Here is a 27,500-nt window from a genome sequence, read left to right as displayed (position 1 = left end):
CAGGTGTTGTCATCATGTGTGTGTCGCTCACAGGTGTTGTCATCATGTGTGTGTCGTTCACAGGTGTTGTCATCATGTGTGTGTCGCTCACAGGTGTTGTCATCATGTGTGTGTCGTTCACAGGTGTTGTCATCATGTGTGTGTCGCTCACAGGTGTTGTCATCATGTGTGTGTCGCTCACAGGTGTTGTCATCATGTGTGTGCCGCTCACAGGTGTTGTCATCATGTGTGTGTCGTTCACAGGTGTTGTCATCATGTGTGTGTGTCGCTCACAGGTGTTGTCATCATGTGTGTGTCGTTCACAGGTGTTGTCATCATGTGTGTGTCGCTCACAGGTGTTGTCATCACATGTGTGTGTCGCTCACAGGTGTTGTCATCATGTGTGTGTGTGTCGCTCACAGGTGTTGTCATCATGTGTGTGTGTGTCGCTCACAGGTGTTGTCATCATGTGTGTGTCGCTCACAGGTGTTGTCATCATGTGTGTGTGTGTCGCTCACAGGTGTTGTCATCACATGTGTGTGTCGCTCACAGGTGTTGTCATCATGTGTGTGTGTGTCGCTCACAGGTGTTGTCATCATGTGTGTGTGTGTCGCTCACAGGTGTTGTCATCATGTGTGTGTCGCTCACAGGTGTTGTCATCATGTGTGTGTGTGTCGCTCACAGGTGTTGTCATCATGTGTGTGTCGCTCACAGGTGTTGTCATCATGTGTGTGTCGCTCACAGGTGTTGTCATCACATGTGTGTGTCGCTCACAGGTGTTGTCATCATGTGTGTGTCGCTCACAGGTGTTGTCATCATGTGTGTGTCGCTCACAGGTGTTGTCATCATGTGTGTGTCGTTCACAGGTGTTGTCATCATGTGTGTGTCGCTCACAGGTGTTGTCATCATGTGTGTGTCGCTCACAGGTGTTGTCATCATGTGTGTGTCGCTCACAGGTGTTGTCATCATGTGTGTGTCGCTCACAGGTGTTGTCATCATGTGTGTGTCGTTCACAGGTGTTGTCATCATGTGTGTGTCGCTCACAGGTGTTGTCATCATGTGTGTGTCGCTCACAGGTGTTGTCATCATGTGTGTGTCGCTCACAGGTGTTGTCATCATGTGTGTGTCGCTCACAGGTGTTGTCATCATGTGTGTGTGTCGCTCACAGGTGTTGTCATCATGTGTGTGTCGTTCACAGGTGTTGTCATCATGTGTGTGTGTCGCTCACAGGTGTTGTCATCATGTGTGTGTCGTTCACAGGTGTTGTCATCATGTGTGTGTCGCTCACAGGTGTTGTCATCACATGTGTGTGTCGCTCACAGGTGTTGTCATCATGTGTGTGTCGCTCACAGGTGTTGTCATCATGTGTGTGTCGCTCACAGGTGTTGTCATCATGTGTGTGTCGTTCACAGGTGTTGTCATCATGTGTGTGTGTCGCTCACAGGTGTTGTCATCATGTGTGTGTCGCTCACAGGTGTTGTCATCACAGGTGTGTGTCGCTCACAGGTGTTGTCATCATGTGTGTGTCGTTCACAGGTGTTGTCATCATGTGTGTGTCGCTCACAGGTGTTGTCATCATGTGTGTGTCGTTCACAGGTGTTGTCATCATGTGTGTGTCGCTCACAGGTGTTGTCATCATGTGTGTGTCGCTCACAGGTGTTGTCATCATGTGTGTGTCGCTCACAGGTGTTGTCATCATGTGTGTGTCGCTCACAGGTGTTGTCATCATGTGTGTGTCGTTCACAGGTGTTGTCATCATGTGTGTGTGTCGCTCACAAGTGTTGTCATCATGTGTGTGTCGCTCACAGGTGTTGTCATCACAGGTGTGTGTCGCTCACAGGTGTTGTCATCATGTGTGTGTCGTTCACAGGTGTTGTCATCATGCGTGTGTCGCTCACAGGTGTTGTCATCATGTGTGTGTCGCTCACAGGTGTTGTCATCATGTGTGTGTCGTTCACAGGTGTTGTCATCATGTGTGTGTGTCGCTCACAGGTGTTGTCATCATGTGTGTGTCGTTCACAGGTGTTGTCATCATGTGTGTGTCGCTCACAGGTGTTGTCATCACATGTGTGTGTCGCTCACAGGTGTTGTCATCATGTGTGTGTCGCTCACAGGTGTTGTCATCATGTGTGTGTCGCTCACAGGTGTTGTCATCATGTGTGTGTCGTTCACAGGTGTTGTCATCATGTGTGTGTGTCGCTCACAGGTGTTGTCATCATGTGTGTGTCGCTCACAGGTGTTGTCATCACATGTGTGTGTCGCTCACAGGTGTTGTCATCATGTGTGTGTCGCTCACAGGTGTTGTCATCATGTGTGTGTCGCTCACAGGTGTTGTCATCATGTGTGTGTGTCGCTCACAGGTGTTGTCATCACATGTGTGTGTCGCTCACAGGTGTTGTCATCATGTGTGTGTCGCTCACAGGTGTTGTCATCATGTGTGTGTCGCTCACAGGTGTTGTCATCATGTGTGTGTCGTTCACAGGTGTTGTCATCATGTGTGTGTGTCGCTCACAGGTGTTGTCATCACAGGTGTTGTCATCACAGGTGTTGTCATCACAGGTGTTGTCATCACAGGTGTTGTCATCACAGGTGTGTAACAGTTGTCTCTGGTCACAGTGAAGTTCGTGGGCGGCTACCATGGCCTGTTGTCGGGGGTGACGGTGCGCCCCGGATCAGTGGAGCCTCACAGTGTGGTGGAGTGTTTGTACGCCTGCAGGGAGGGCCTGGACTTCGGGGACCTGGAGACTCTCGGATCTGGGATGAAGGTAATTAACACACCTGGAGTCTGTGGGTGTCTTGTTATCAGGTAGCATGTGGCTGTTAGCATGTAGATGTTAACCTGAAGCTGTTAGCATGAAGCTGTTAGCATGTGGCTGTTACTATGTAGATGTTAACCTGAAGCTGTTAGCATGAGGCTGTTAGCATGTGGCTGTTAGCATGTAGATGTTAACCTGAAGCTGTTAGCATGAAGCTGTTAGCATGTGGCTGTTACTATGTAGATGTTAACCTGAAGCTGTTAGCATGAAGCTGTTAGCATGTGGCTGTTACTATGTAGATGTTAACCTGAAGCTGTTAGCATGAAGCTGTTAGCATGTGGCTGTTAGCATGTAGATGTTAACCTGAAGCTGTTAGCATGAAGCTGTTAGCAAGTGGCTGTTACTATGTAGATGTTAACCTGAAGCTGTTAGCATGAAGCTGTTAGCATGTGGCTGTTACTATGTAGATGTTAGCATGAAGCTGTTAGCATGAAGCTGTTAGCATGTAGCTATTAGCATGTAGTTGTTAGATTGTAGCTGTTAACATGAAGCTGTTAACATGAGGCTGTTAGCAAGTGGCTGTTAGCATGTGGCTGTTAGCATGTGGCTGTTAGCATGTGGCTGTTAGCATGAAGCTGTTAACATGAAGCTGTTAGCATGTAGCTATTAGCATGTAGTTGGTAGATTGTAGCTGTTAACATGAAGCTGTTAGCATGTGGCTGTTAGCATGTAGATGTTAACCTGAAGCTGTTAACATGAAGCTGTTAAAATGAAGCTGTTAGCATGTAGCTATTAGCATGTAGTTGTTAGATTGTAGCTGTTAACATGAAGCTGTTAGCATGTAGCTATTAGCATGTAGTTGTTAGATTGTAGCTGTTAAAATGAAGCTGTTAGCATGTAGCTATTAGCATGTAGTTGTTAGATTGTAGCTGTTAACATGAAGCTGTTAGCATGAAGCTATTAGCTTGTAGTTGTTAGATTGTAGCTGTTAACATGAAGCTGTTAGCATGAAGCTGTTAGCATGTAGCTATTAGCTCTCCATGTGATGTGCACCTGCACTAGCATCTACAAGATAACGATACCTTGACATGTAGCACAGATTCAAGTCTGTCTTTGTCTGAACTGATGACCTTGACCTGCAGGTTCACGTCAACCCGAGTCAGTCGGTGCTGGTTCTGGAAGGAGACGACATCGAGAGCTTCAACCGGGCGGTTCAGCAGGTCACCTACAGGAACTCTCTTCGCTTCGCCACACCTGGAGTGCGACCCCTGAAGCTCACCACGTCCTTGAGGTCCGAACCTGCTGTCACACTCCAGTCCAGAAGGTTCTGGTCTTGATGGACATGTTTGACGTGCAGGTGCTTCAACGAGGAGAGCTGTCTGGCTCTCAAGACGCTCGAGGGTTACCTGGTGGTCCTGCAGCCTGACGCCCCTCAGATCTCTCTGTCGGGGGTCGGTCCACATCTGGCCCGCCCGGCCCCTGAGTTCGAGGGTCCCAGAGGTGTCCCCCTGTTCCCGGAGCTTCGCATCGTCTGCTCGCTGACTCACGCCGTCAACACGGCAGCTCAGGGCATGGAGGGAGGAGGTGAGTGGTGGCGCCCCCTGCAGGAGGGACCAGCTCACTGTGATGCTCCGCAGCGCTCATGTCGGACGCCGTCGCTCACACGCTGGACGGCTGCGAGGTCCAGCCTCTGGGGGAGGAGCTTAACCCGGAGCGCGAGGAGCTGCTGGTGGACATGGACGTCGTGAGGGAGAGAGGCCTGGAGATCATCAACACCACTGCCTACATCGCCATCACAGGTGATGATGTCACACGTTCATGATGTCACGCGTTCATGATGTCACGCGTTCATGATGTCACGCGTTCATGATGTCACGCGTTCATGATGTCACGCGTTCATGATGTCACGCGTTCATGATGTCACGCGCTCATGATGTCACGCGCTCATGATGTCACGCGTTCATGATGTCACACGTTCATGATGTCACGCGTTCATGATGTCACGCGTTCATGATGTCACGCGCTCATGATGTCACGCGCTCATGATGTCACGCGTTCATGATGTCACGCGTTCATGATGTCACGCGTTCATGATGTCACGCGTTCATGATGTCACGCGTTCATGATGTCACGCGTTCATGATGTCACGCGCTCATGATGTCACGCGTTCATGATGTCACGCGTTCATGATGTCGCGCGTTCATGATGTCGCGCGTTCATGATGTCGCGCGTTCATGATGTCGCGCGTTCATGATGTCGCGCGTTCATGATGTCGCGCGTTCATGATGTCGCGCGTTCATGATGTCGCGCGTTCATGATGTCGCGCGTTCATGATGTCGCGCGTTCATGATGTCACGCGTTCATGATGTCACGCGTTCATGATGTCACGCGCTCATGATGTCACGCGTTCATGATGTCACGCGTTCATGATGTCACGCGTTCATGATGTCACGCGTTCATGATGTCACGCGTTCATGATGTCACGCGTTCATGATGTCACGCGTTCATGATGTCACGCGTTCATGATGTCACGCGTTCATGATGTCACGCGTTCATGATGTCACGCGTTCATGATGTCACGCGTTCATGATGTCACGCGTTCATGATGTCACGCGCTCATGATGTCACGCGCTCATGATGTCACGCGTTCATGATGTCACGCGTTCATGATGTCACGCTTTCATGATGTCACGCGTTCATGATGTCACGCGTTCATGATGTCACGCGTTCATGATGTCACGCGTTCATGATGTCACGCGTTCATGATGTCACGCGTTCATGATGTCACGTGTTCATGATGTCACGCGTTCATGATGTCACGCGTTCATGATGTCACGCGTTCATGATGTCACGCGTTCATGATGTCACGCGTTCATGATGTCACGCGTTCATGATGTCACGCGTTCATGATGTCACGCGTTCATGATGTCACGCGTTCATGATGTCACGCGTTCATGATGTCACGCGTTCATGATGTCACGCGTTCATGATGTCACGCGTTCATGATGTCACGCGTTCATGATGTCACGCGTTCATGATGTCACGCGTTCATGATGTCACGCGTTCATGATGTCACGCGTTCATGATGTCACGCGTTCATGATGTCACGCGTTCATGATGTCACGCGTTCATGATGTCACGCGTTCATGATGTCACGCGTTCATGATGTCACGCGTTCATGATGTCACGCGTTCATGATGTCACGCGTTCATGATGTCACGCGTTCATGATGTCACGCGTTCATGATGTCACGCGTTCATGATGTCACGCGCTCATGATGTCACGCGTTCATGATGTCACGCGTTCATGATGTCACGCGTTCATGATGTCACGCGTTCATGATGTCACGCTTTCATGATGTCACGCTTTCATGATGTCACGCTTTCATGATGTCACGCGTTCATGATGTCACGCGTTCATGATGTCACGCGTTCATGATGTCACGCGTTCATGATGTCACGCTTTCATGATGTCACGCGTTCATGATGTCACGCGTTCATGATGTCACGCGTTCATGATGTCACGCGTTCATGATGTCACGCGTTCATGATGTCACGCTTTCATGATGTCACGCTTTCATGATGTCACGCGTTCATGATGTCACACTTTCATGATGTCACACTTTCATGATGTCACGCGTTCATGATGTCACGCGTTCATGATGTCACGCGTTCATGATGTCACGCGTTCATGATGTCACGCGTTCATGATGTCACACTTTCATGATGTCACACTTTCATGATGTCACACGTTCATGATGTCACGTGTTCATGATGTCACGCGTTCATGATGTCACGCGTTCATGATGTCACGCGTTCATGATGTCACGCGTTCATGATGTCACGCGTTCATGATGTCACGCGTTCATGATGTCACGCGTTCATGATGTCACGCGTTCATGATGTCACGCGTTCATGATGTCACGCGTTCATGATGTCACGCGTTCATGATGTCACGCGTTCATGATGTCGCGCGTTCATGATGTCGCGCGTTCATGATGTCGCGCGTTCATGATGTCGCGCGTTCATGATGTCGCGCGTTCATGATGTCGCGCGTTCATGATGTCGCGCGTTCATGATGTCGCGCGTTCATGATGTCGCGCGTTCATGATGTCGCGCGTTCATGATGTCGCGCGTTCATGATGTCGCGCGTTCATGATGTCGCGCGTTCATGATGTCGCGCGTTCATGATGTCACGCGTTCATGATGTCACGCGTTCATGATGTCACGCGTTCATGATGTCACGCGTTCATGATGTCACGCGTTCATGATGTCACGCGTTCATGATGTCACGCGTTCATGATGTCACGCGTTCATGATGTCACGCGTTCATGATGTCACGCGTTCATGATGTCACGCGTTCATGATGTCGCGCGTTCATGATGTCGCGCGTTCATGATGTCGCGCGTTCATGATGTCGCGCGTTCATGATGTCGCGCGTTCATGATGTCACGCGTTCATGATGTCACGCGTTCACGATGTCACGCGTTCACGATGTCACGTCTGGTCCTGCAGGCGCCGAGTCCATCTCCGTGTACGAGGACGTGCTGCGCTCGGTCCGGTACCGTCTGGCTCGAGGCTCGTCTCGCTTTGAGCGGCGGTTCCGTCTGTCCTGCTCCGAGATGAACGGCAGATACACCAGCAACGAGCTGACGCTGGAGGTCAACTTCCTGCACTCGCTGGACTCGCTCTACCATCCCTCGCACCTGCTGGCCTCGCAGCAGCAGTTCCTGCACCCGGCGCATCACGCCGGCGAGCTGAGTGGACACGCCCTGCCCAACCTGCACCGCAACTCAGGTGAGGCGCGAGCGTCCAGAAGTTCAGGATGAGCTGAAGGTCTCTGTCCTGCAGTGGTGCCGGGAGCTGCCACCGTCATCATCATGGTCTGCGTGGGCTTCCTGGTCGTCATGGTGATTCTGGGCGTCTTCAGGATTCGCTCTATTCACCGCCGTGGTGAGGCTTCCAGGGGCGGGGCCAAGGAGGGGACCGGCCAATGGGACGACTCCGCTCTGACCATCATCGTCAACCCCATGGAGGTAAAGAACCTGTGGCGTCTTCACCTGCTCGTCATCCACCTGTCGATCCATCCGTTAGCAGCGATGCTAATCCTTCGTTCTCCGTCTCAGTCCTACGAGGCTCGTCTCGGCGTCTCGGCCGACGCGGAGGGCGACGGCGAGGAGGAGGCGGAGTCACCTGACGACGCCGGCGACGACCAGCGAATCATCTTCAAGAAGGAGGGCAGAGACGCCAACGTCCGCCGCTACTGAGCTGCACGTACCCCACACAGTCCTGACACCACACTTTTGTTACACTGACACACTCGTGTAAGGAATGTAAACGCACAACCTTCATACTCCACGCCACGCGGCGCCGCACCAGCCGGCGCCTCCATGTTCGATGGCACAATGTAAACAGTTGGTGAGAGAGAAGTCGTCGGTTTCTGACACGACCCAGAAGAGTCGCCGGAACCATGACTTGTTTTCCTCAAGTCTGCACAACTATTCTGACATCACAAGATCACATGATCAAATGATCACGTGATCATATGACCACGTGATCACAGGGTCACTTGACATGGTCATGTGACCCTGTGATCACATGACCATGTGGTCACATGACTAGTGACCACATGGTCATGTGACCACGAGATCACGTGACTCGTGATCATGTGACCAAACATTCTGTGGTGTGTTCTGTTCAACATGGAAACCCATCATGTTCTGATATTGTTTATTAATCTGTGCATCACTTCTTAACGTTTGTTCTTCAAAGTTGTAAATGTTTGAATCTTGTTTGAGAAATTTTTGCTGAAAAGTTTATTTATTGTTGGGAAAATAAGTTTGTATTGTAAACAACTTATTTTTTATATTGTCCTTAGAAATATTAGTCTCTATAAGAAGGTCATTGAAGGTCAGAGAAGCTGTTAATAATGACATCAATGTTGTTTTCTACATGTTTTCTATGTGTTATCATAAGAAGTGACGCACAGACTAACATCTGGTTACACATGTGTCAACAAAGTGGTGACAAAGGAATGTCCACTGACTTCACTCTCACGAGCGCCCCCTGCTGTTTCCAGAATGTCTGCTCAACTTGGGCCGTTTTGATTGTAACTTTCTGTACATACAAGAAGAAAAATCCACGTGATCCACGGTTTCCTGCTCAGATTCATGGTTTCTCTTCAGTTGTCGTGGCGACGAGGACCGTCCAATCAAAACGTCCTCGCAGGACGACACCAGAGTTTTGCACATTTGAAATCTTTCTTTCTGGTCTTTGCTTTGAAATGAATGTACAACTACGTGCTTCTTATCACCCCGTCCTCACCCGTCCTCACCCGTCCTCACCCGTCCTCACCCGTCCTCCCCCGTCCTCACCCCTGGCTCACCCGTCCTCACCCGTCCTCACCCGTCCTCACCCGTCCTCACCCCTGGCTCACCCGTCCTCACCCGTCCTCACCCGTCCTCACCCCTGCCTCACCCGTCCTCACCCCTGGCTCACCCGTCCTCACCCGTCCTCCCCCGTCCTCACCCGTCCTCACCCGTCCTCACCCGTCCTCCCCCGTCCTCACCCGTCCTCCCCCGTCCTCCCCCGTCCTCACCCGTCCTCACCCGTCCTCACCCGTCTTCTCCCGTCCTCACCTCTGACTCACCCTTCCTCACCCGTCCTCCCCCGTCCTCACCCGTCCTCACCCGTCCTCCCCCGTCCTCACCCGTCCTCACCCGTCCTCACCCGTCCTCCCCCGTCCTCACCCGTCCTCACCCCTGCCTCACCCGTCCTCCCCCGTCCTCACCCGTCCTCACCCGTCCTCACCCGTCCTCACCCGTCCTCACCCGTCCTCCCCCGTCCTCCCCCGTCCTCACCCGTCCTCACCCGTCCTCCCCCGTCCTCACCCGTCCTCACCCGTCCTCCCCCGTCCTCCCCCTCTGTGTCTCTTGCTGTCTGTGTGACGTGCAGTGATGTCAGTGATCAGCCTGTTATGATGAGTGTTCAGAGAGAAAATAATTACTAAACTTATTCAAGTGTTACTATTGGAGCGTTACTTGTAATTACTGATGCAAATGCTGATTAATTGTTATTGAAAACATTGTCCCAGAGTGTAATGAAATTCATAATAAAAACACTTCAAGACGTCACGACGAGTCTTTCTGTTCATTCAACTTCCCGCTTGAGACCTTGGCTCCCGCAGTGGTCTGAGTGCCGTCAGTGAAATCACTTAAAGAAACAGTGTTTGTACTAAACCTGACACGACTAACAATAACAGTGTTAAAGGGATCAGTAGTATAATAGAAAACTCTAATAAGTATGAGGAGCTGGCAGGCGAATGCAGAAGCAGGGGATGGAGATCACGATGGAGGTCGAGGCAGGAGGTTCTCTCTCATCAGGGGATGGAGGACACGATGGAGGTCGAGGCAGGAGGTTCTCTCTCATCAGGGGATGGAGGACACGATGGAGGTCGAGGCAGGAGGTTCTCTCTCATCAGGGGATGGAGGACACGATGGAGGTCGAGGCAGGAGGTTCTCTCTCATCAGGGGATGGAGGACACGATGGAGGTCGAGGCAGGAGGTTCTCTCTCATCAGGGGATGGAGGACACGATGGAGGTCGAGGCAGGAGGTTCTCTCTCATCAGGGGATGGAGGACACGATGGAGGTCGAGGCAGGAGGTTCTCTCTCATCAGGGGATGGAGGACACGATGGAGGTCGAGGCAGGGGGTTCTCTCTCACCAGGGGATGGAGGACACGATGCAACCCAATGGAGGTCGAGTGCAGGGGGTTCTCTCTCATCAGGGGATGGAGGACACGATGGAGGTCGAGGCAGGAGGTTCTCTCTCACCAGGGGATGGAGGACACGATGCAACCCTATGGAGGTCAGGTGCAGGAGGTTCTCTCTCATCAGGGGATGGAGGACACGATGCAACCCAATGGAGGTCGGGTGCAGGAGGTTCTCTCTCATCAGGGGATGGAGGACACGATGCAACCCAATGGAGGTCGAGGCAGGAGGTTCTCTCTCACCAGGGGATGGAGGACACGATGCAACCCAATGGAGGTCGAGGCAGGAGGTTCTCTCTCACCAGGGGATGGAGGACACGATGCAACCCAATGGAGGTCGAGTGCAGGGGGTTCTCTCTCATCAGGGGATGGAGGACACGATGCAACCCAATGGAGGTCGAGTGCAGGGGGTTCTCTCTCATCAGGGGATGGAGGACACGATGGAGGTCGAGGCAGGAGGTTCTCTCTCATCAGGGGATGGAGGACACGATGCAAACCAATGGAGGTCGAGTGCAGGGGGTTCTCTCTCATCAGGGGATGGAGGACACGATGGAGGTCGGGTGCAGGGGGTTCTCTCTCATCAGGGGATGGAGGACACGATGCAACCCAATGGAGGTCGAGTGCAGGGGGTTCTCTCTCATCAGGGGATGGAGGACACGATGGAGGTCGGGTGCAGGGGGTTCTCTCTCATCAGGGGATGGAGGACACGATGCAACCCAATGGAGGTCGAGGCAGGAGGTTCTCTCTCACCAGGGGATGGAGGACACGAAGCAACCCAATGGAGGTCGAGTGCAGGGGGTTCTCTCTCACCAGGGGATGGAGGACACGATGGAGGTCGGGTGCAGGGGGTTCTCTCTCATCAGGGGATGGAGGACACGATGCAACCCAATGGAGGTCGAGTGCAGGGGGTTCTCTCTCATCAGGGGATGGAGGACACGATGCAACCCAATGGAGGTCGGGTGCAGGGGGTTCTCTCTCATCAGGGGATGGAGGACACGATGCAACCCAATGGAGGTCGGGTGCAGGGGGTTCTCTCTCATCAGGGGATGGAGGACACGATGCAACCCAATGGAGGTCGGGTGCAGGGGGTTCTCTCTCATCAGGGAATGGAGGACACGATGCAACCCAATGGAGGTCGGGTGCAGGGGGTTCTCTCTCATCATGGGATGGAGGACACGATGCAACCCAATGGAGGTCGGGTGCAGGAGGTTCTCTCTCACCAGGGGATGGAGGACACGATGCAACCCAATGGAGGTCGAGGCAGGAGGTTCTCTCTCATCAGGGGATGGAGGACACGATGCAACCCAATGGAGGTCGAGGCAGGGGGTTCTCTCTCACCAGGGGATGGAGGACACGATGCAACCCAATGGAGGTCGAGGCAGGGGGTTCTCTCTCACCAGGGGATGGAGGACACGATGCAACCCAATGGAGGTCGAGTGCAGGGGGTTCTCTCTCATCAGGGGATGGAGGACACGATGCAACCCAATGGAGGTCGAGTGCAGGGGGTTCTCTCTCATCAGGGGATGGAGGACACGATGCAACCCAATGGAGGTCGAGGCAGGAGGTTCTCTCTCACCAGGGGATGGAGGACACGATGCAACCCAATGGAGGTCGAGGCAGGAGGTTCTCTCTCACCAGGGGATGGAGGACACGATGCAACCCAATGGAGGTCGAGTGCAGGGGGTTCTCTCTCATCAGGGGATGGAGGACACGATGCAACCCAATGGAGGTCGAGGCAGGAGGTTCTCTCTCACCAGGGGATGGAGGACACGATGCAACCCAATGGAGGTCGAGTGCAGGGGGTTCTCTCTCATCAGGGGATGGAGGACACGATGCAACCCAATGGAGGTCGAGTGCAGGGGGTTCTCTCTCACCAGGGGATGGAGGACACGATGGAGGACGGGTGCAGGGGGTTCTCTCTCATCAGGGGATGGAGGACACGATGCAACCCAATGGAGGTCGAGTGCAGGGGGTTCTCTCTCATCAGGGGATGGAGGACACGATGCAACCCAATGGAGGTCGGGTGCAGGGGGTTCTCTCTCATCAGGGGATGGAGGACACGATGCAACCCAATGGAGGTCGGGTGCAGGGGGTTCTCTCTCATCAGGGGATGGAGGACACGATGCAACCCAATGGAGGTCGGGTGCAGGGGGTTCTCTCTCATCAGGGGATGGAGGACACGATGCAACCCAATGGAGGTCGGGTGCAGGGGGTTCTCTCTCACCAGGGGATGGAGGACACGATGCAACCCAATGGAGGTCGAGGCAGGAGGTTCTCTCTCACCAGGGGATGGAGGACACGATGCAACCCAATGGAGGTCGAGGCAGGGGGTTCTCTCTCACCAGGGGATGGAGGACACGATGCAACCCAATGGAGGTCGGGTGCAGGAGGTTCTCTCTCACCAGGGGATGGAGGACACGATGCAACCCAATGGAGGTCGAGGCAGGAGGTTCTCTCTCACCAGGGGATGGAGGACAGGATGCAACCCAATGGAGGTCGAGGCAGGGGGTTCTCTCTCACCAGGGGATGGAGGACACGATGCAACCCAATGGAGGTCGAGGCAGGGGGTTCTCTCTCATCAGGGGATGGAGGACACGATGCAACCCAATGGAGGTCGAGTGCAGGGGGTTCTCTCTCATCAGGGGATGGAGGACACGATGCAACCCAATGGAGGTCGAGTGCAGGGGGTTCTCTCTCATCAGGGGATGGAGGACACGATGCAACCCAATGGAGGTCGAGTGCAGGGGGTTCTCTCTCACCAGGGGATGGAGGACACGATGCAACCCAATGGAGGTCGAGTGCAGGGGGTTCTCTCTCATCAGGGGATGGAGGACACGATGCAACCCAATGGAGGTCGAGTGCAGGGGGTTCTCTCTCATCAGGGGATGGAGGACACGATGCAACCCAATGGAGGTCGAGGCAGGAGGTTCTCTCTCACCAGGGGATGGAGGACACGATGCAACCCAATGGAGGTCGAGGCAGGAGGTTCTCTCTCACCAGGGGATGGAGGACACGATGCAACCCAATGGAGGTCGAGGCAGGAGGTTCTCTCTCACCAGGGGATGGAGGACACGATGCAACCCAATGGAGGTCGAGTGCAGGGGGTTCTCTCTCATCAGGGGATGGAGGACACGATGCAAACCAATGGAGGTCGAGGCAGGAGGTTCTCTCTCATCAGGGGATGGAGGACACAATGCAACCCAATGGAGGTCGAGGCAGGAGGTTCTCTCTCACCAGGCCCTCAAGATGCTGGCAGTGAAGGGACTGCAGATGAGGAAACATCACCGACGCAGCAGAACAAGCGTCAAGGTGTCTGTGGATCAGGCGTGAGATCCGTGGGCTAAACAAGCTTCTTAGACACAAGCCTGATCAACCCTGGCTCGGTCACCTGGGCGAGGGTGTCTGACCCGAAACACCCTGTGAACCCAGGATACAACACTGATGATGTGTCGTTGCACCGAGAGTGTTTGCTGTAATAATAATAATGATCTGAGCTCGTTTACAGACACGTGTTCTGTCAATCATTTCATTGTCCTACTGTTGTTATATATATATATTCTCTCTCTATCTATCTATCTATCTATCTATCTATCTATCTATCTATCTATCTATCTATCTATCTATCTATCTATCTATCTATCTATCTATAGATAGATAGATAGATAGATAGATAGATAGATAGATAGATAGATAGATAGATAGATAGATAGATAGATAGATAGATCTATCTATATATATACTGTATATATACTGTATATACCATGGATTCTCCAGACGGATCTAATCGACTGTGTGTAACATCTCCCGTCTAAGGCGGAACCAGTGACACCAGAACCAGTAGAAGCGACGGTTCTGTCCTCAGGGATCAACTGCACTTTGCTCTCTACGCTACGAATGTTTACGCTACGAATGTAACGTAAAGCTGCGCGCGCTGGTAACGTCGCGCTCAGCCGCCAGGATCTGACGTAAGTTCCTTCGAGAATACAGAGAAGAGCGTAAGCGCGGCTGCGGCGGGTTTGTGGGTCATGGAGGAGGAAGGTAAATAAAGAGGTTCTGCGAGGAGCTGCAGGTTCACAGTCGGGCCTGGATTCTGACCCACACGTCTCTAGAAGCGGCCGGTGAGCCGGTTCTGTTCGGCTGCAGCGGTGAGTGAGCGTGTTAGCCTGTTAGCATCGAGCTAACTCCAGTTACTACTCTTTGTTACATGTTGAACGAAACTGTGTGTTTTAGAGCAAAACACGCTTTTCTCAGTGTTTATCCTGAACTAGATGTTTCTTAAACACAACACGATGTTGTTAAGTTAACAGCAGCGTAGTGTCAACACCTGAGACTATATTTACCTGTTATTGTTCACCTGAGATTATATTTACCTGTTATTGTTCACCTGAGATTATATTTACCTGTTATTGTTCACCTGAGACTATATTTACCTGTTATTGTTCACCTGAGATTATATTTACATGTTATTGTTCACCTGAGACTATATTTACATGTTATTGTTCACCTGAGATTATATTTACCTGTTATTGTTCACCTGAGACTATATTTACATGTTATTGTTCACCTGAGACTATATTTACCTGTTATTGTTCACCTGAGATTATATTTACATGTTATTGTTCACCTGAGATTATATTTACATGTTATTGTTCACCTGAGACTATATTTACCTGTTATTGTTCACCTGAGACTATATTTACATGTTATTGTTCACCTGAGATTATATTTACCTGTTATTGTTCACCTGAGATTATATTTACCTGTTATTGTTCACCTGAGACTATATTTACCTGTTATTGTTCACCTGAGATTATATTTACATGTTATTGTTCACCTGAGACTATATTTACATGTTATTGCTCACCTGAGATTATATTTACCTGTGATTAAGTGCAATAAATGTTGGATTTAATTGATAAACAGAGGGACCTCCAGAAAAAACCTCCAGAGTATCAATGAAGTTTATTGATCTAAAACATTATCTTTTTCATTTTCCAATGTTGCGTTAATATTTAACCATGATCTTTTTCTAGTAAAACTAACTAGTATAAACCACCTGCATTGTATTGTGTTCTGTTGTATTTAGTATAATGTTTTATTGATTTATTTATGGTTGTGTTTGCAGCAACATTATGAGACTAATATTGACTTTTATTTAATGAACCACGTCAACGTTGTGATCCAGTCTGACCAGTTTAACTAACCAGCAGGTTAACCATCAACCGTCACCCCTGGAAACATCGTGTCAGTCAAACCTTCAGTTAAATCTTAGATCTCGCCTTCACTCCAGGTTATTTATCTTTTCTCTGTTTATTTATTCACAGCTTGAATGATTCATGAAGTACTTTTCTCACATAAATACACAGAACTGCATATATTTATCTTCAGGAATGATTCTTGTTGTCTTTCTGAAATAATCCTACATGTGTTTAGTGTCAATGAATGGAATCTAAATGTTACAACAACTGTTTGTCGTTCATAATCTTTTCTTTCATTCCAAACATGAATTTTGCCTTTTTCTTATTAATATGAAGTTATTGATCCGTTTGATCCTCTTTTCTCTTTTTATTGATATTTCCGAGCAGATCTGAGCTTTTACTCTCAAGTGTTCATGGAAACCGTTTCTGACCGTTGACTCCGTCCACACGTGTCAGGCGCAGACACTAGGGGGCGCCACAGGAGCGTGTGTGGCTCCACACTGGCCTGTGCACAAAAGAGAAGTACACAACGGAAGTGTGGTGTTATGACAGATCTCTGCAGGGGTCAGAGAAGTTTAGTCGATGATTGGGCGAGTCAGCGGTTAGTGGATGTAGGTCATTGAGATGAGCCGCACATTTCATCACTTCCTGCCTCCAGAGCCGCTCGTCTCGTGGAGGTTCTGAGTGTTTGTGGGTGAGTGACATACTGTTGTCACTGCTGATGTAGGACACACACACACACACACACACACACACACACACACACACACTTTTGATTTCTGAACATGGACACAGAAGATATCGTGAACATGTGTGGATGTATTTTTGTCTGCCTCGTCCCGATGATGTGTGTGTGTTGTTGTGATGTGTGACTCTATTGTATCATCAGTGTGTGTGTTGTTGTGATGTGTGACTCTATTGTATCATCAGTGTGTGTGTTGTTGTGATGTGTGACTCTATTGTATCATCAGTGTGTGTGTGTTGTTGTGATGTGTGACTCTATTGTATCATCAGTGTGTGTGTTGTTGTGATGTGTGACTCTATTGTATCATCAGTGTGTGTGTTGTTGTGATGTGTGACTCTATTGTATCATCAGTGTGTGTGTGTTGTTGTGATGTGTGACTCTATTGTATCATCAGTGTGTGTGTTGTTGTGATGTGTGACTCTATTGTATCATCAGTGTGTGTAAGTGTTGTTGTGATGTGTGACTCTATTGTATCATCAGTGTTTGTGTGTGTTGTTGTGATGTGTGACTCTATTGTATCATCAGTGTGTGTGTGTGTGTGTGTGTTGTTGTGATGTGTGACTCTATTGTATCATCAGTGTGTGTGTTTGTTGTGATGTGTGACTCTATTGTATCATCAGTGTGTGTGTGTGTTGTTGTGATGTGTGACTCTATTTTATCATCAGTGTGTGTGTTTGTTGTGATGTGTGACTCTATTGTATCATCAGTGTGTGTGTGTTGTTGTGATGTGTGACTCTATTGTATCATCAGTGTGTGTGTGTGTTTGTTGTGATGTGTGACTCTATTGTATCATCAGTGTGTGTGTTGTGATGTGTGACTCTATTGTATCATCAGTGTGTGTTGTTGTGATGTGTGACTCTATTGTATCATCAGTGTGTGTGTGTTTTGTGATGTGTGACTCTATTGTATCATCAGTGTGTGTGTTGTGATGTGTGACTCTATTGTATCATCAGTGTGTGTGTTGTTGTGATGTTTGATTCTATTGTATCATCAGTGTGTGTGTTGTTGTGATGTGTGACTCTATTGTATCATCAGTGTGTGTGTGTTGTTGTGATGTGTGACTCTATTGTATCATCAGTGTGTGTGTGTTGTTGTGATGTGTGACTCTATTGTATCATCAGTGTGTGTACGTGTTGTTGTGATGTGTGACTCTATTGTATCATCATTGTGTGTGTGTTGTTGTGATGTGTGACTCTATTGTATCATCAGTGTGTGTGTGTGTTGTTGTGATGTGTGACTCTATTGTATCATCAGTGTGTGTGTTGTTGTGATGTGTGACTCTATTGTATCATCAGTGTGTGTGTGTTGTTGTGATGTGTGACTCTATTGTATCATCAGTGTGTGTGTGTTGTTGTGATGTGTGACTCTATTGTATCATCAGTGTGTGTAAGTGTTGTTGTGATGTGTGACTCTATTGTATCATCATTGTGTGTGTGTTGTTGTGATGTGTGACTCTATTGTATCATCAGTGTGTGTGTGTGTGTTGTTGTGATGTGTGACTCTATTGTATCATCAGTGTGTGTGTGTTGTTGTGATGTGTGACTCTATTGTATCATCAGTGTGTGTAAGTGTTGTTGTGATGTGTGACTCTATTGTATCATCAGTGTGTGTAAGTGTTGTTGTGATGTGTGACTCTATTGTATCATCAGTGTGTGTAAGTGTTGTTGTGATGTGTGACTCTATTGTATCATCAGTGTGTGTAAGTGTTGTTGTGATGTGTGACTCTATTGTATCATCAGTGTGTGTAAGTGTTGTTGTGATGTGTGACTCTATTGTATCATCAGTGTGTGTAAGTGTTGTTGTGATGTGTGACTCTATTGTATCATCAGTGTGTGTGTGTTGTTGTGATGTGTGACTCTATTGTATCATCAGTGTGTGTAAGTGTTGTTGTGATGTGTGACTCTATTGTATCATCAGTGTGTAAGTGTTGTTGTGATGTGTGACTCTATTGTATCATCAGTGTGTGTAAGTGTTGTTGTGATGTGTGACTCTATTGTATCATCAGTGTGTGTTTTTACAAAACTATTTTATCATTTAAATATTCACATTAGAAAATAGTCTTAAGCTCCGCCCACTAAAAAGCTGTTGTTCTGGAGATGAAATCTTGTTGACCATAACCACACCCACTCTGCTGTGATTGGTCGAGCATGGAGGCGCATCATCAATGGTGAGGCCGTCATGAGTCACGTGTGATGAATCCTCCGAGCACGAGTACAGATGAGATGATGCTGGACCTTCAGGTGGTTCAACAGTTGTTGATCTGATGTTAGTCTAGAACACGCCGACATCTTCCTTCATTTCTCATTGTACTGGTTCCTGACCGGAGACGACAGTTGCATTCATTTCCAAGAACAAGTGCCGACTGATGAATTCTTCTGTTCCCGTCTTCCCTCAGAGATCAACCTGCCCCCAGAAGGTTCTCTTCACCGTCGTGTTGCCATGGCGATGCGGGAGTTGGTGGAGGCGGAGTGCGGGGGGGCGAACCCCCTGATGAAGCTGACGGGTCATGTGACCCAGGAAGGAGGCGCGTGGCGCCACCCTGCCACACCGATGGTGAGTGGGGGTCTGAAGGTCAGATGAGTGCTTTGAGAAGGTCTAGATGAAGGTTTTCTTCCAGCGTCTTCAGACCCACCTGCTGTGTGTGATGTGTTTATTTATTGTGCGACTGAAACCGTCTTTGAACGCTTGTGTCGATGTTGTGTTGTCGACGTCACAGTTTTGTCGTCGCCTGTGTTCCAGGTTCCTCCAACTCCCATCGAGATCGCCACCGAGGAAGAGGTGAGTCGGCCATCTTTGGGGCGGTGACCTCACCATGACGCCTTTGGTCCTCTCAACAGTTGGTCAACGAGTTCCTCCAGGCCCCCCCGAGACCCCCGCAGACCTTCGACATGGGCCAGCTCCTGGAGGAGATGCAGCAGATCGACCAGCAGAGCTTCAGACAAGCTCCTCAGAGAGGTGACCTGATCCCCTGCTTGTCGTTCCTCTTCTCATCCGACTGCTCTCCAGCTCCAGACGTGGCAGCACTCGCTCTCTCCGGCGACTGGACGGCAGAGTTCCTCTCCGGTCCTGACCCGGCATCTGACCCGGCGTCTGACCCGGCGTCCGCCCCGGGACTCGTCGCTCTGGGAGACACCGGAGACGCCGATTGGACGAAGGAGTTCATCGCTGAGGCGGCAGGTAGACTCCAGAGTATGTGTGAGATGTTAGGAGCTTCTCTCATGGCGTCCATGGGCTCAGATCCCGGCCGATGGGCGGAGGAGTACCTGGAGCAGTCCGAGGAGAAGCTGTGGCTGGGAGACCTGGGAGACAAAGAGAGCGAGTGGTGAGATGAACCAGCGACGCACCAGATGTTCTCTGACCATCTGTGTCGTCGCAGGACCAAAGAGTTTCAGGCGTCAGAGGAGCTCAAGCAAACCGCCAATCAACTGGTGTCAAAGGTCGACGACCCCAAGTTACAGAACACGGAGGTGAGTGTGGACGGTGGAAGATCCTGGAGTCACTCTTCACTTTCTTCTTCATCTGGCCTCCTGATGAGTTTGTGTTCTATCGTTGTGTAGTTCCTGCGCTTCGTTAGACAGATTGGCGAAGGCAGTGTCTCAGTGGAGAACAAGACAGACAGACATCTGACAGATAGAGCTCAGGCCCGGGAGGCTCAGAACTGGGCCTCCACCCTCAACCAGGTACGAGCGCTGGTGGAGCCAGACCTGCTTCACCCGAGTCCTCATGACACGGAGGCTCTTATCAAGCAACTGACTCACATGTTTTCAATGTGTTGTTGTGATGACGAGAACAACGAGGTTCATGTTTCCTCTAAAAACCTCTCGGTAAAGATTCTTCCACCAATTGTTGAAACGGTGAACTCCAGTCTGAGGACACTAGAGGGCGCTGCTGAGGTGACATCTCTCGCGATGATGTCATCAAGTGTCACCTTCATTTTTCTTTCTCAAGACGTTCTTCATCAGACTCACAGTCCACTTCTGTCCCTCCTCGTTTCTCCTTCTCCTGCTGATTAACTTCATGCACGCTCATCCCACCACCAACGCCAAACCTCCCTGCTCCTCCCGCTCCTCCCCTCCTGCCGTAGTTCCTGACGGAGACGGGGGGAGGCAGTCTCCCCCTGGAGGCGCCCGAGAGGAGCGAGAAGCTGGAGCTGACTAAAGCTCAGCAGGCGGAGCAGTGGGCGCGAGTGGTGCGGCAGGTAGGACCTCACCTGAGGTTCACATCCTCTGCCGTGTGGGAGCAGGAGGCCTTTGTTCACCTCTTCTCTCTCCTCCATTCATATTCTCCGTCTTCCTCCTTCCAGAAGTATCCGCCTGAGTCCAAACTCTTTCCTTCCTCCCCTCACGCGCAGGTGTCCCAGGAGTCGGCCGAGGCCTGGGTGGACGAGTTCGCCGCCGCAGGACCAGACTTCCAACAAGCCAAGGCTGCAGTGGAGGTGAGGCGTCCCTGAGAGACGTGCAGTAGATCTTTGACTCAAACACTCGTGTTAGTTGCTCAGAGAATATTGAATGGATTTAACATTTCAAATTTAACTTGTATTATTGCAATATTACTGTTTAATCAACCATTTAATTATTTTTCTTTTTTTTAAAGTAAGTCATTATTATTAGTAAAGATGTTTCTAAACCAGGGTCACAAAGAACAATCAAAGCAATACACAGTTAAAATGTATACTTTAAAAGATCAAGACACATAACACAAAATCAGGAAAAAGCTCAAATCAAAGTGTGTTGAGATGTTTCTTGAAGGAGTCAGTAGATCATCAAACACAGATGTTTCTTGAAGGAGTCAATAGATCATCAAACACACATGTTTCTTGAAGGAGTCAGTAGATCATCAAACACAGATGTTTCTTGAAGGAGTCAGTAGATCATCAAACACACATGTTTCTTGAAGGAGTCAGTAGATCATCAAACACAGATGTGTCTTGAAGGAGTCAGTAGATCATCAAACACACATGTTTCTTGAAGGAGTCAGTAGATCATCAAACACAGAGATGTTTCTTGAAGGAGTCAGTAGATCATCAAACACAGATGTTTCTTGAAGGAGTCAGTAGATCATCAAACACACATGTTTCTTGAAGGAGTCAGTAGATCATCAAACACACATGTTTCTTGAAGGAGTCAGTAGATCATCAAACACAGAGATGTTTCTTGAAGGAGTCAGTAGATCATCAAACACAGATGCTTCTTGAAGGAGTCAGTAGATCATCAAACACAGATGTTTCTTGAAGGAGTCAGTAGATCATCAAACACACATGTTTCTTGAAGGAGTCAGTAGATCATCAAACACAGATGTTTCTTGAAGGAGTCAGTAGATCATCAAACAGATGTTTCTTGAAGGAGTCAGTAGATCATCAAACACAGATGTTTCTTGAAGGAGTCAGTAGATCATCAAACACTGATGTTTCTTGAAGGAGTCAGTAGATCATCAAACACAGATGTTTCTTGAAGGAGTCAGTAGATCATCAAACACAGATGTTTCTTGAAGGAGTCAGTAGATCATCAAACACACATGTTTCTTGAAGGAGTCAGTAGATCATCAAACACAGATGTTTCTTGAAGGAGTCAGTAGATCATCAAACACAGATGTTTCTTAAAGGAGTCAGTAGATCATCAAACACAGATGTTTCTTGAAGGAGTCAGTAGATCATCAAACACAGATGTTTCTTAAAGGAGTCAGTAGATCATCAAACACAGATGTTTCTTAAAGGAGTCAGTAGATCATCAAACACAGATGTTTCTTGAAGGAGTCAGTAGATCATCAAACACAGATGTTTCTTGAAGGAGTCAGTAGATCATCAAACACAGATGTTTCTTGAAGGAGTCAGTAGATCATCAAACACAGATGTTTCTTGAAGGAGTCAGTAGATCATCAAACACAGAGATGGTTCCAAAGCTTAGGAGCAACAGTCTGGAAGGATTTCTCTCCTCTGGTCCGGAGGTTCAGGAACCATCAGTAGATCATGAAGGTCTGACCATGAATAGATCTGAAAGTAAGAACCAGAATTTTAAAATGATCCTGAAAGAAACTAGAGAAGAGTTTGAAGGATGAAGATTAGAAATCGGCATGAAATACTGAGGTCAGTCGGGTCTAAACCTGGCTTTTTGATCAAAGGCTCCACAATGGTTTAAATGCATTGTTAAAAACCCCAGTAGAAGGTAGAGGTTCACCATTTTGGTAACTCAGGGTCGATTACATCAAATACTTTGGGTTTTTTCTTATTTGTTGTTACTAGTTTTCTGATGTAATCAGATCTAGCAGTTTCCACCATCTCATTGTAAGAAGTCATCAGATCCCTGAGGTGAAGTCTGTGCACCTCAAGTTTAGTGGACTTCCAGAGACGCTCAGTCTCTTCAGACTCAGCAGATCTTCATTTGTCCAAGGACACCGTTTTTATGAATTTTCAAGTTGGATTGAACAGGTTTGATCCAGTATTTCAACACAATGATCAGTGAACCAGTGAATCAAACTGTCCATGTTAAGTCAGTCATTAAAGGAAAGAGAGTCAAACATAGAAAGTTTCGTCAGTATCAGCTGAGGTGAGACGCCTCTGAGACCTTTAAGGTCTTAGGTCCAGGGATGAAGTCCAGGTCACTCAGATGAACATCATGTACAGATACATTAGAGATGTTCAGGCCAAGAGTAAAAATTAACTTTTTGATGAGTGGGTTCAGAAACATGTTGCTCAAAATTAAAGCTTCTGTTAAAGTTCAAAGTTCTTTAGCAGAACAAGATGTGACGTCATCAACATGAAGATCAAAGTCTCAAGAATAAGACAAGAGTATTAGCATTAGCATTAGCATTAGCATTAGCATTAGCATGCCAGCAGTAATGTTGGAACAATAGACAAGAGTATTAGCATTAGCATTAGCATTAGCATTAGCATGCCAGCAGTAATGTTGGAACAATAGACAAGAGTATTAGCATTAGCATTAGCATTAGCATTAGCATGCCAGCAGTAATGTTGGAACAATAGACAAGAGTATAGGTAGCTAGAACTTTATTGATCCTCAGCAGGTCTCCTTCAGGAAATGTTTTTTTTCCAATTAGACACAACAATACAGCAATTATTCATAAAAATAAATAAAAATAAAATAAGAACAAGAACAAAGAGAAATAAAGAGAAAGAACAAGTAATACAATCTAAGTCTAAATAAATAAATAATAATAAATAAAGTATTAGCATTAGCATCCAGCAACAATTGACAAGAAACAAATGATGTCGTCTGCGAAGAGCAGAGGACCCAGTGGGCATCCCTGAGGAACCCCTCGCTGAAGGTTAACTGAAGAAGATCAGAGTCTGTTATTGTTGCAACATCTCTCCTCCATGAACCAAATGATCACAGCGGCCAAACTTTGTCCTGATCCTCCTGGTCCTTCTGGAGCAGGTGCCGTCCGAGGAGAAGTGGACCTCCTTCCTCCTCCCTCGCCTGCAGCCAACTGGACCTCGGCGCTCCCGACGCTCCCGTCCTCCGACTCCTCGCTGGTCTTCTCCTTCAACGGCTCCAACCACGTGGCCATAGTGCCCGACCCGGTGGTCTCGGCTCTGTCCGGAGACCACTTTACTCTGCAGCTGTGGATGCGTCGAGGCGGCGCCAACATCCAGACCACGCCCACTTCTAGCCGAGGGACCCGCAGAGAGGAGGAAACCATTGTGTGCAGCACCGTCCGCAACGGTGAGTCACTTCCTGCTTGAAGTGTGTCGTGTGTTAAAGTGTGTAGGTGTGTTAAAGTGTGTCGGTGTGTTAAAGTGTGTGGGTGTGTTAAAGTGTGTGGGTGTGTTAAAGTGTGTCGGTGTGTTAAAGTGTGTGGGTGTGTTAAAGTGTGTCGGTGTGTTAAAGTGTGTGGGTGTGTTAAAGTGTGTGGGTGTGTTAAAGTGTGTCGGTGTGTTAAAGTGTGTCGGTGTGTTAAAGTGTGTCGGTGTGTTAAAGTGTGTCGGTGTGTTAAAGTGTGTCGGTGTGTTAAAGTGTGTCGGTGTGTTAAAGTGTGTAGGTGTGTTAAAGTGTGTCGGTGTGTTAAAGTGTGTAGGTGTGTTAAAGTGTGTAGGTGTGTTAAAGTGTGTCGGTGTGTTAAAGTGTGTCGGTGTGTTAAAGTGTGTCGGTGTGTTAAAGTGTGTCGGTGTGTTAAAGTGTGTCGGTGTGTTAAAGTGTGTCGGTGTGTTAAAGTGTGTCGGTGTGTTAAAGTGTGTCGGTGTGTTAAAGTGTGTCGGTGTGTTAAAGTGTGTCGGTGTGTTAAAGTGTGTCGGTGTGTTAAAGTGTGTAGGTGTGTTAAAGTGTGTCGGTGTGTTAAAGTGTGTAGGTGTGTTAAAGTGTGTAGGTGTGTTAAAGTGTGTAAGTGTGTTAAAGTGTGTAGGTGTGTTAAAGTGTGTCGGTGTGTTAAAGTGTGTAGGTGTGTTAAAGTGTGTAGGTGTGTTAAAGTGTGTCGGTGTGTTAAAGTGTGTCGGTGTGTTAAAGTGTGTAGGTGTGTTAAAGTGTGTCGGTGTGTTAAAGTGTGTAAGTGTATTAAAGTGTGTAGGTGTATTAAAGTGTGTAGGTGTGTTAAAGTGTGTCGGTGTGTTAAAGTGTGTAGGTGTGTTAAAGTGTGTGGGTGTGTTAAAGTGTGTAAGTGTATTAAAGTGTGTAGGTGTATTAAAGTGTGTAGGTGTGTTAAAGTGTGTCGGTGTGTTAAAGTGTGTCGGTGTGTTAAAGTGTGTAGGTGTGTTAAAGTGTGTCGGTGTGTTAAAGTGTGTAAGTGTATTAAAGTGTGTAGGTGTATTAAAGTGTGTAAGTGTGTTAAAGTGTGTCGGTGTGTTAAAGTGTGTCGGTGTGTTAAAGTGTGTCGGTGTGTTAAAGTGTGTCGGTGTGTTAAAGTGTGTGGGTGTGTTAAGGTGTGTCGGTGTGTTAAAGTGTGTCGGTGTGTTAAAGTGTGTAAGTGTGTTAAAGTGTGTCGGTGTGTTAAAGTGTGTCGGTGTGTTAAAGTGTGTGGGTGTGTTAAAGTGTGTCGGTGTGTTAAAGTGTGTCGGTGTGTTAAAGTGTGTGGGTGTGTTAAAGTGTGTGGGTGTGTTAAAGTGTGTCGGTGTGTTAAAGTGTGTCGGTGTGTAGGTGTGTTAAAGTGTGTTAAAGTGTGTCGGTGTGTTAAAGTGTGTCGGTGTGTTAAAGTGTGTCGGTGTGTTAAAGTGTGTGGGTGTGTTAAAGTGTGTCGTGTGTTAAAGTGTGTCGGTGTGTTAAAGTGTGTCGGTGTGTTAAAGTGTGTCGGTGTGTTAAAGTGTGTCGGTGTGTTAAAGTGTGTAAGTGTGTTAAAGTGTGTAGGTGTGTTAAAGTGTGTAGGTGTGTTAAAGTGTGTAGGTGTGTTAAAGTGTGTAAGTGTGTTAAAGTGTGTAGGTGTGTTAAAGTGTGTCGGTGTGTTAAAGTGTGTAGGTGTGTTAAAGTGTGTAGGTGTGTTAAAGTGTGTCGGTGTGTTAAAGTGTGTCGGTGTGTTAAAGTGTGTAGGTGTGTTAAAGTGTGTCGGTGTGTTAAAGTGTGTAAGTGTATTAAAGTGTGTAGGTGTATTAAAGTGTGTAGGTGTGTTAAAGTGTGTAGGTGTGTTAAAGTGTGTCGGTGTATTAAAGTGTGTAGGTGTGTTAAAGTGTGTCGGTGTGTTAAAGTGTGTAGGTGTGTTAAAGTGTGTTGGTGTGTTAAAGTGTGTAAGTGTATTAAAGTGTGTAGGTGTGTTAAAGTGTGTCGGTGTGTTAAAGTGTGTAAGTGTATTAAAGTGTGTAGGTGTGTTAAAGTGTGTAGGTGTGTTAAAGTGTGTTAAAGTGTGTCGGTGTGTTAAAGTGTGTCGGTGTGTAGGTGTGTTAAAGTGTGTTAAAGTGTGTCGGTATGTTAAAGTGTGTCGGTGTGTTAAAGTGTGTCGGTGTGTTAAAGTGTGTCGGTGTGTTAAAGTGTGTAAGTGTGTTAAAGTATGTAGGTGTGTTAAAGTGTGTAGGTGTGTTAAAGTGTGTAGGTGTGTTAAAGTGTGTAGGTGTGTTAAAGTGTGTAAGTGTGTTAAAGTGTGTAGGTGTGTTAAAGTGTGTCGGTGTGTTAAAGTGTGTAGGTGTGTTAAAGTGTGTAGGTGTGTTAAAGTGTGTGGGTGTGTTAAAGTGTGTCGGTGTGTTAAAGTGTGTAGGTGTGTTAAAGTGTGTCGGTGTGTTAAAGTGTGTAAGTGTATTAAAGTGTGTAGGTGTATTAAAGTGTGTAGGTGTGTTAAAGTGTGTCGGTGTGTTAAAGTGTGTAGGTGTGTTAAAGTGTGTGGGTGTGTTAAAGTGTGTAAGTGTATTAAAGTGTGTAGGTGTATTAAAGTGTGTAGGTGTGTTAAAGTGTGTCGGTGTGTTAAAGTGTGTCGGTGTGTTAAAGTGTGTAGGTGTGTTAAAGTGTGTCGGTGTGTTAAAGTGTGTAAGTGTATTAAAGTGTGTAGGTGTATTAAAGTGTGTAAGTGTGTTAAAGTGTGTCGGTGTGTTAAAGTGTGTCGGTGTGTTAAAGTGTGTCGGTGTGTTAAAGTGTGTGGGTGTGTTAAGGTGTGTCGGTGTGTTAAAGTGTGTCGGTGTGTTAAAGTGTGTAAGTGTGTTAAAGTGTGTCGGTGTGTTAAAGTGTGTCGGTGTGTTAAAGTGTGTGGGTGTGTTAAAGTGTGTCGGTGTGTTAAAGTGTGTCGGTGTGTTAAAGTGTGTGGGTGTGTTAAAGTGTGTGGGTGTGTTAAAGTGTGTCGGTGTGTTAAAGTGTGTCGGTGTGTTAAAGTGTGTGGGTGTGTTAAAGTGTGTGGGTGTGTTAAAGTGTGTCGGTGTGTTAAAGTGTGTCGGTGTGTTAAAGTGTGTAGGTGTGTTAAAGTGTGTATGTGTGTTAAAGTGTGTTAAAGTGTGTCGGTGTGTTAAAGTGTGTCGGTGTGTTAAAGTGTGTAGGTGTGTTAAAGTGTGTAGGTGTGTTAAAGTGTGTCGGTGTGTTAAAGTGTGTAGGTGTGTTAAAGTGTGTCGGTGTGTTAAAGTGTGTAGGTGTGTTAAAGTGTGTCGGTGTGTTAAAGTGTGTAACTGTGTTAAAGTGTGTAGGTGTGTTAAAGTGTGTCG

The 27,500-nt window shown here is 47.9% G+C and overlaps 2 protein-coding genes across 2 annotated transcripts in view; both read left to right on the top strand.

Moving 5' to 3' along the window:
* The window catches only part of LOC148063103 (calsyntenin-3), a 74,574-nt gene that overhangs the window by 34,787 nt on the left and 12,287 nt on the right, over positions 1–27,500 (top strand). Inside the window, exons 12-18 of the mRNA XM_087812938.1 lie at positions 2,596–2,744; positions 3,878–4,026; positions 4,093–4,319; positions 4,373–4,534; positions 7,250–7,531; positions 7,586–7,770; positions 7,861–8,343. Coding sequence (XP_087669064.1) covers positions 2,596–2,744; positions 3,878–4,026; positions 4,093–4,319; positions 4,373–4,534; positions 7,250–7,531; positions 7,586–7,770; positions 7,861–8,001 — 1,295 coding nt within the window. The 3' untranslated portion in view covers positions 8,002–8,343. The remainder of the gene's footprint in view (positions 1–2,595; positions 2,745–3,877; positions 4,027–4,092; positions 4,320–4,372; positions 4,535–7,249; positions 7,532–7,585; positions 7,771–7,860; positions 8,344–27,500) is intronic.
* LOC148063104 (calsyntenin-3-like) overlaps positions 19,490–27,500 on the top strand; it is a 20,298-nt gene continuing 12,287 nt past the window's right edge. Inside the window, exons 1-5 of the mRNA XM_087812939.1 lie at positions 19,490–19,621; positions 19,682–19,766; positions 19,821–19,911; positions 20,796–20,879; positions 23,833–24,123. Of these exons, the coding sequence (XP_087669065.1) occupies positions 19,692–19,766; positions 19,821–19,911; positions 20,796–20,879; positions 23,833–24,123 (541 nt within the window). The 5' untranslated portion in view covers positions 19,490–19,621; positions 19,682–19,691. The remainder of the gene's footprint in view (positions 19,622–19,681; positions 19,767–19,820; positions 19,912–20,795; positions 20,880–23,832; positions 24,124–27,500) is intronic.

The sequence above is a fragment of the Callionymus lyra genome, chromosome 17 (genome assembly GCF_982586985.1).
Source record: "Callionymus lyra chromosome 17, fCalLyr1.hap1.1, whole genome shotgun sequence".
NCBI lineage: Eukaryota > Metazoa > Chordata > Actinopteri > Syngnathiformes > Callionymidae > Callionymus > Callionymus lyra.
The sequence above is the reverse complement of the archived record's forward strand: the minus strand, read 5'-3'. Positions and strand labels throughout refer to the sequence as shown.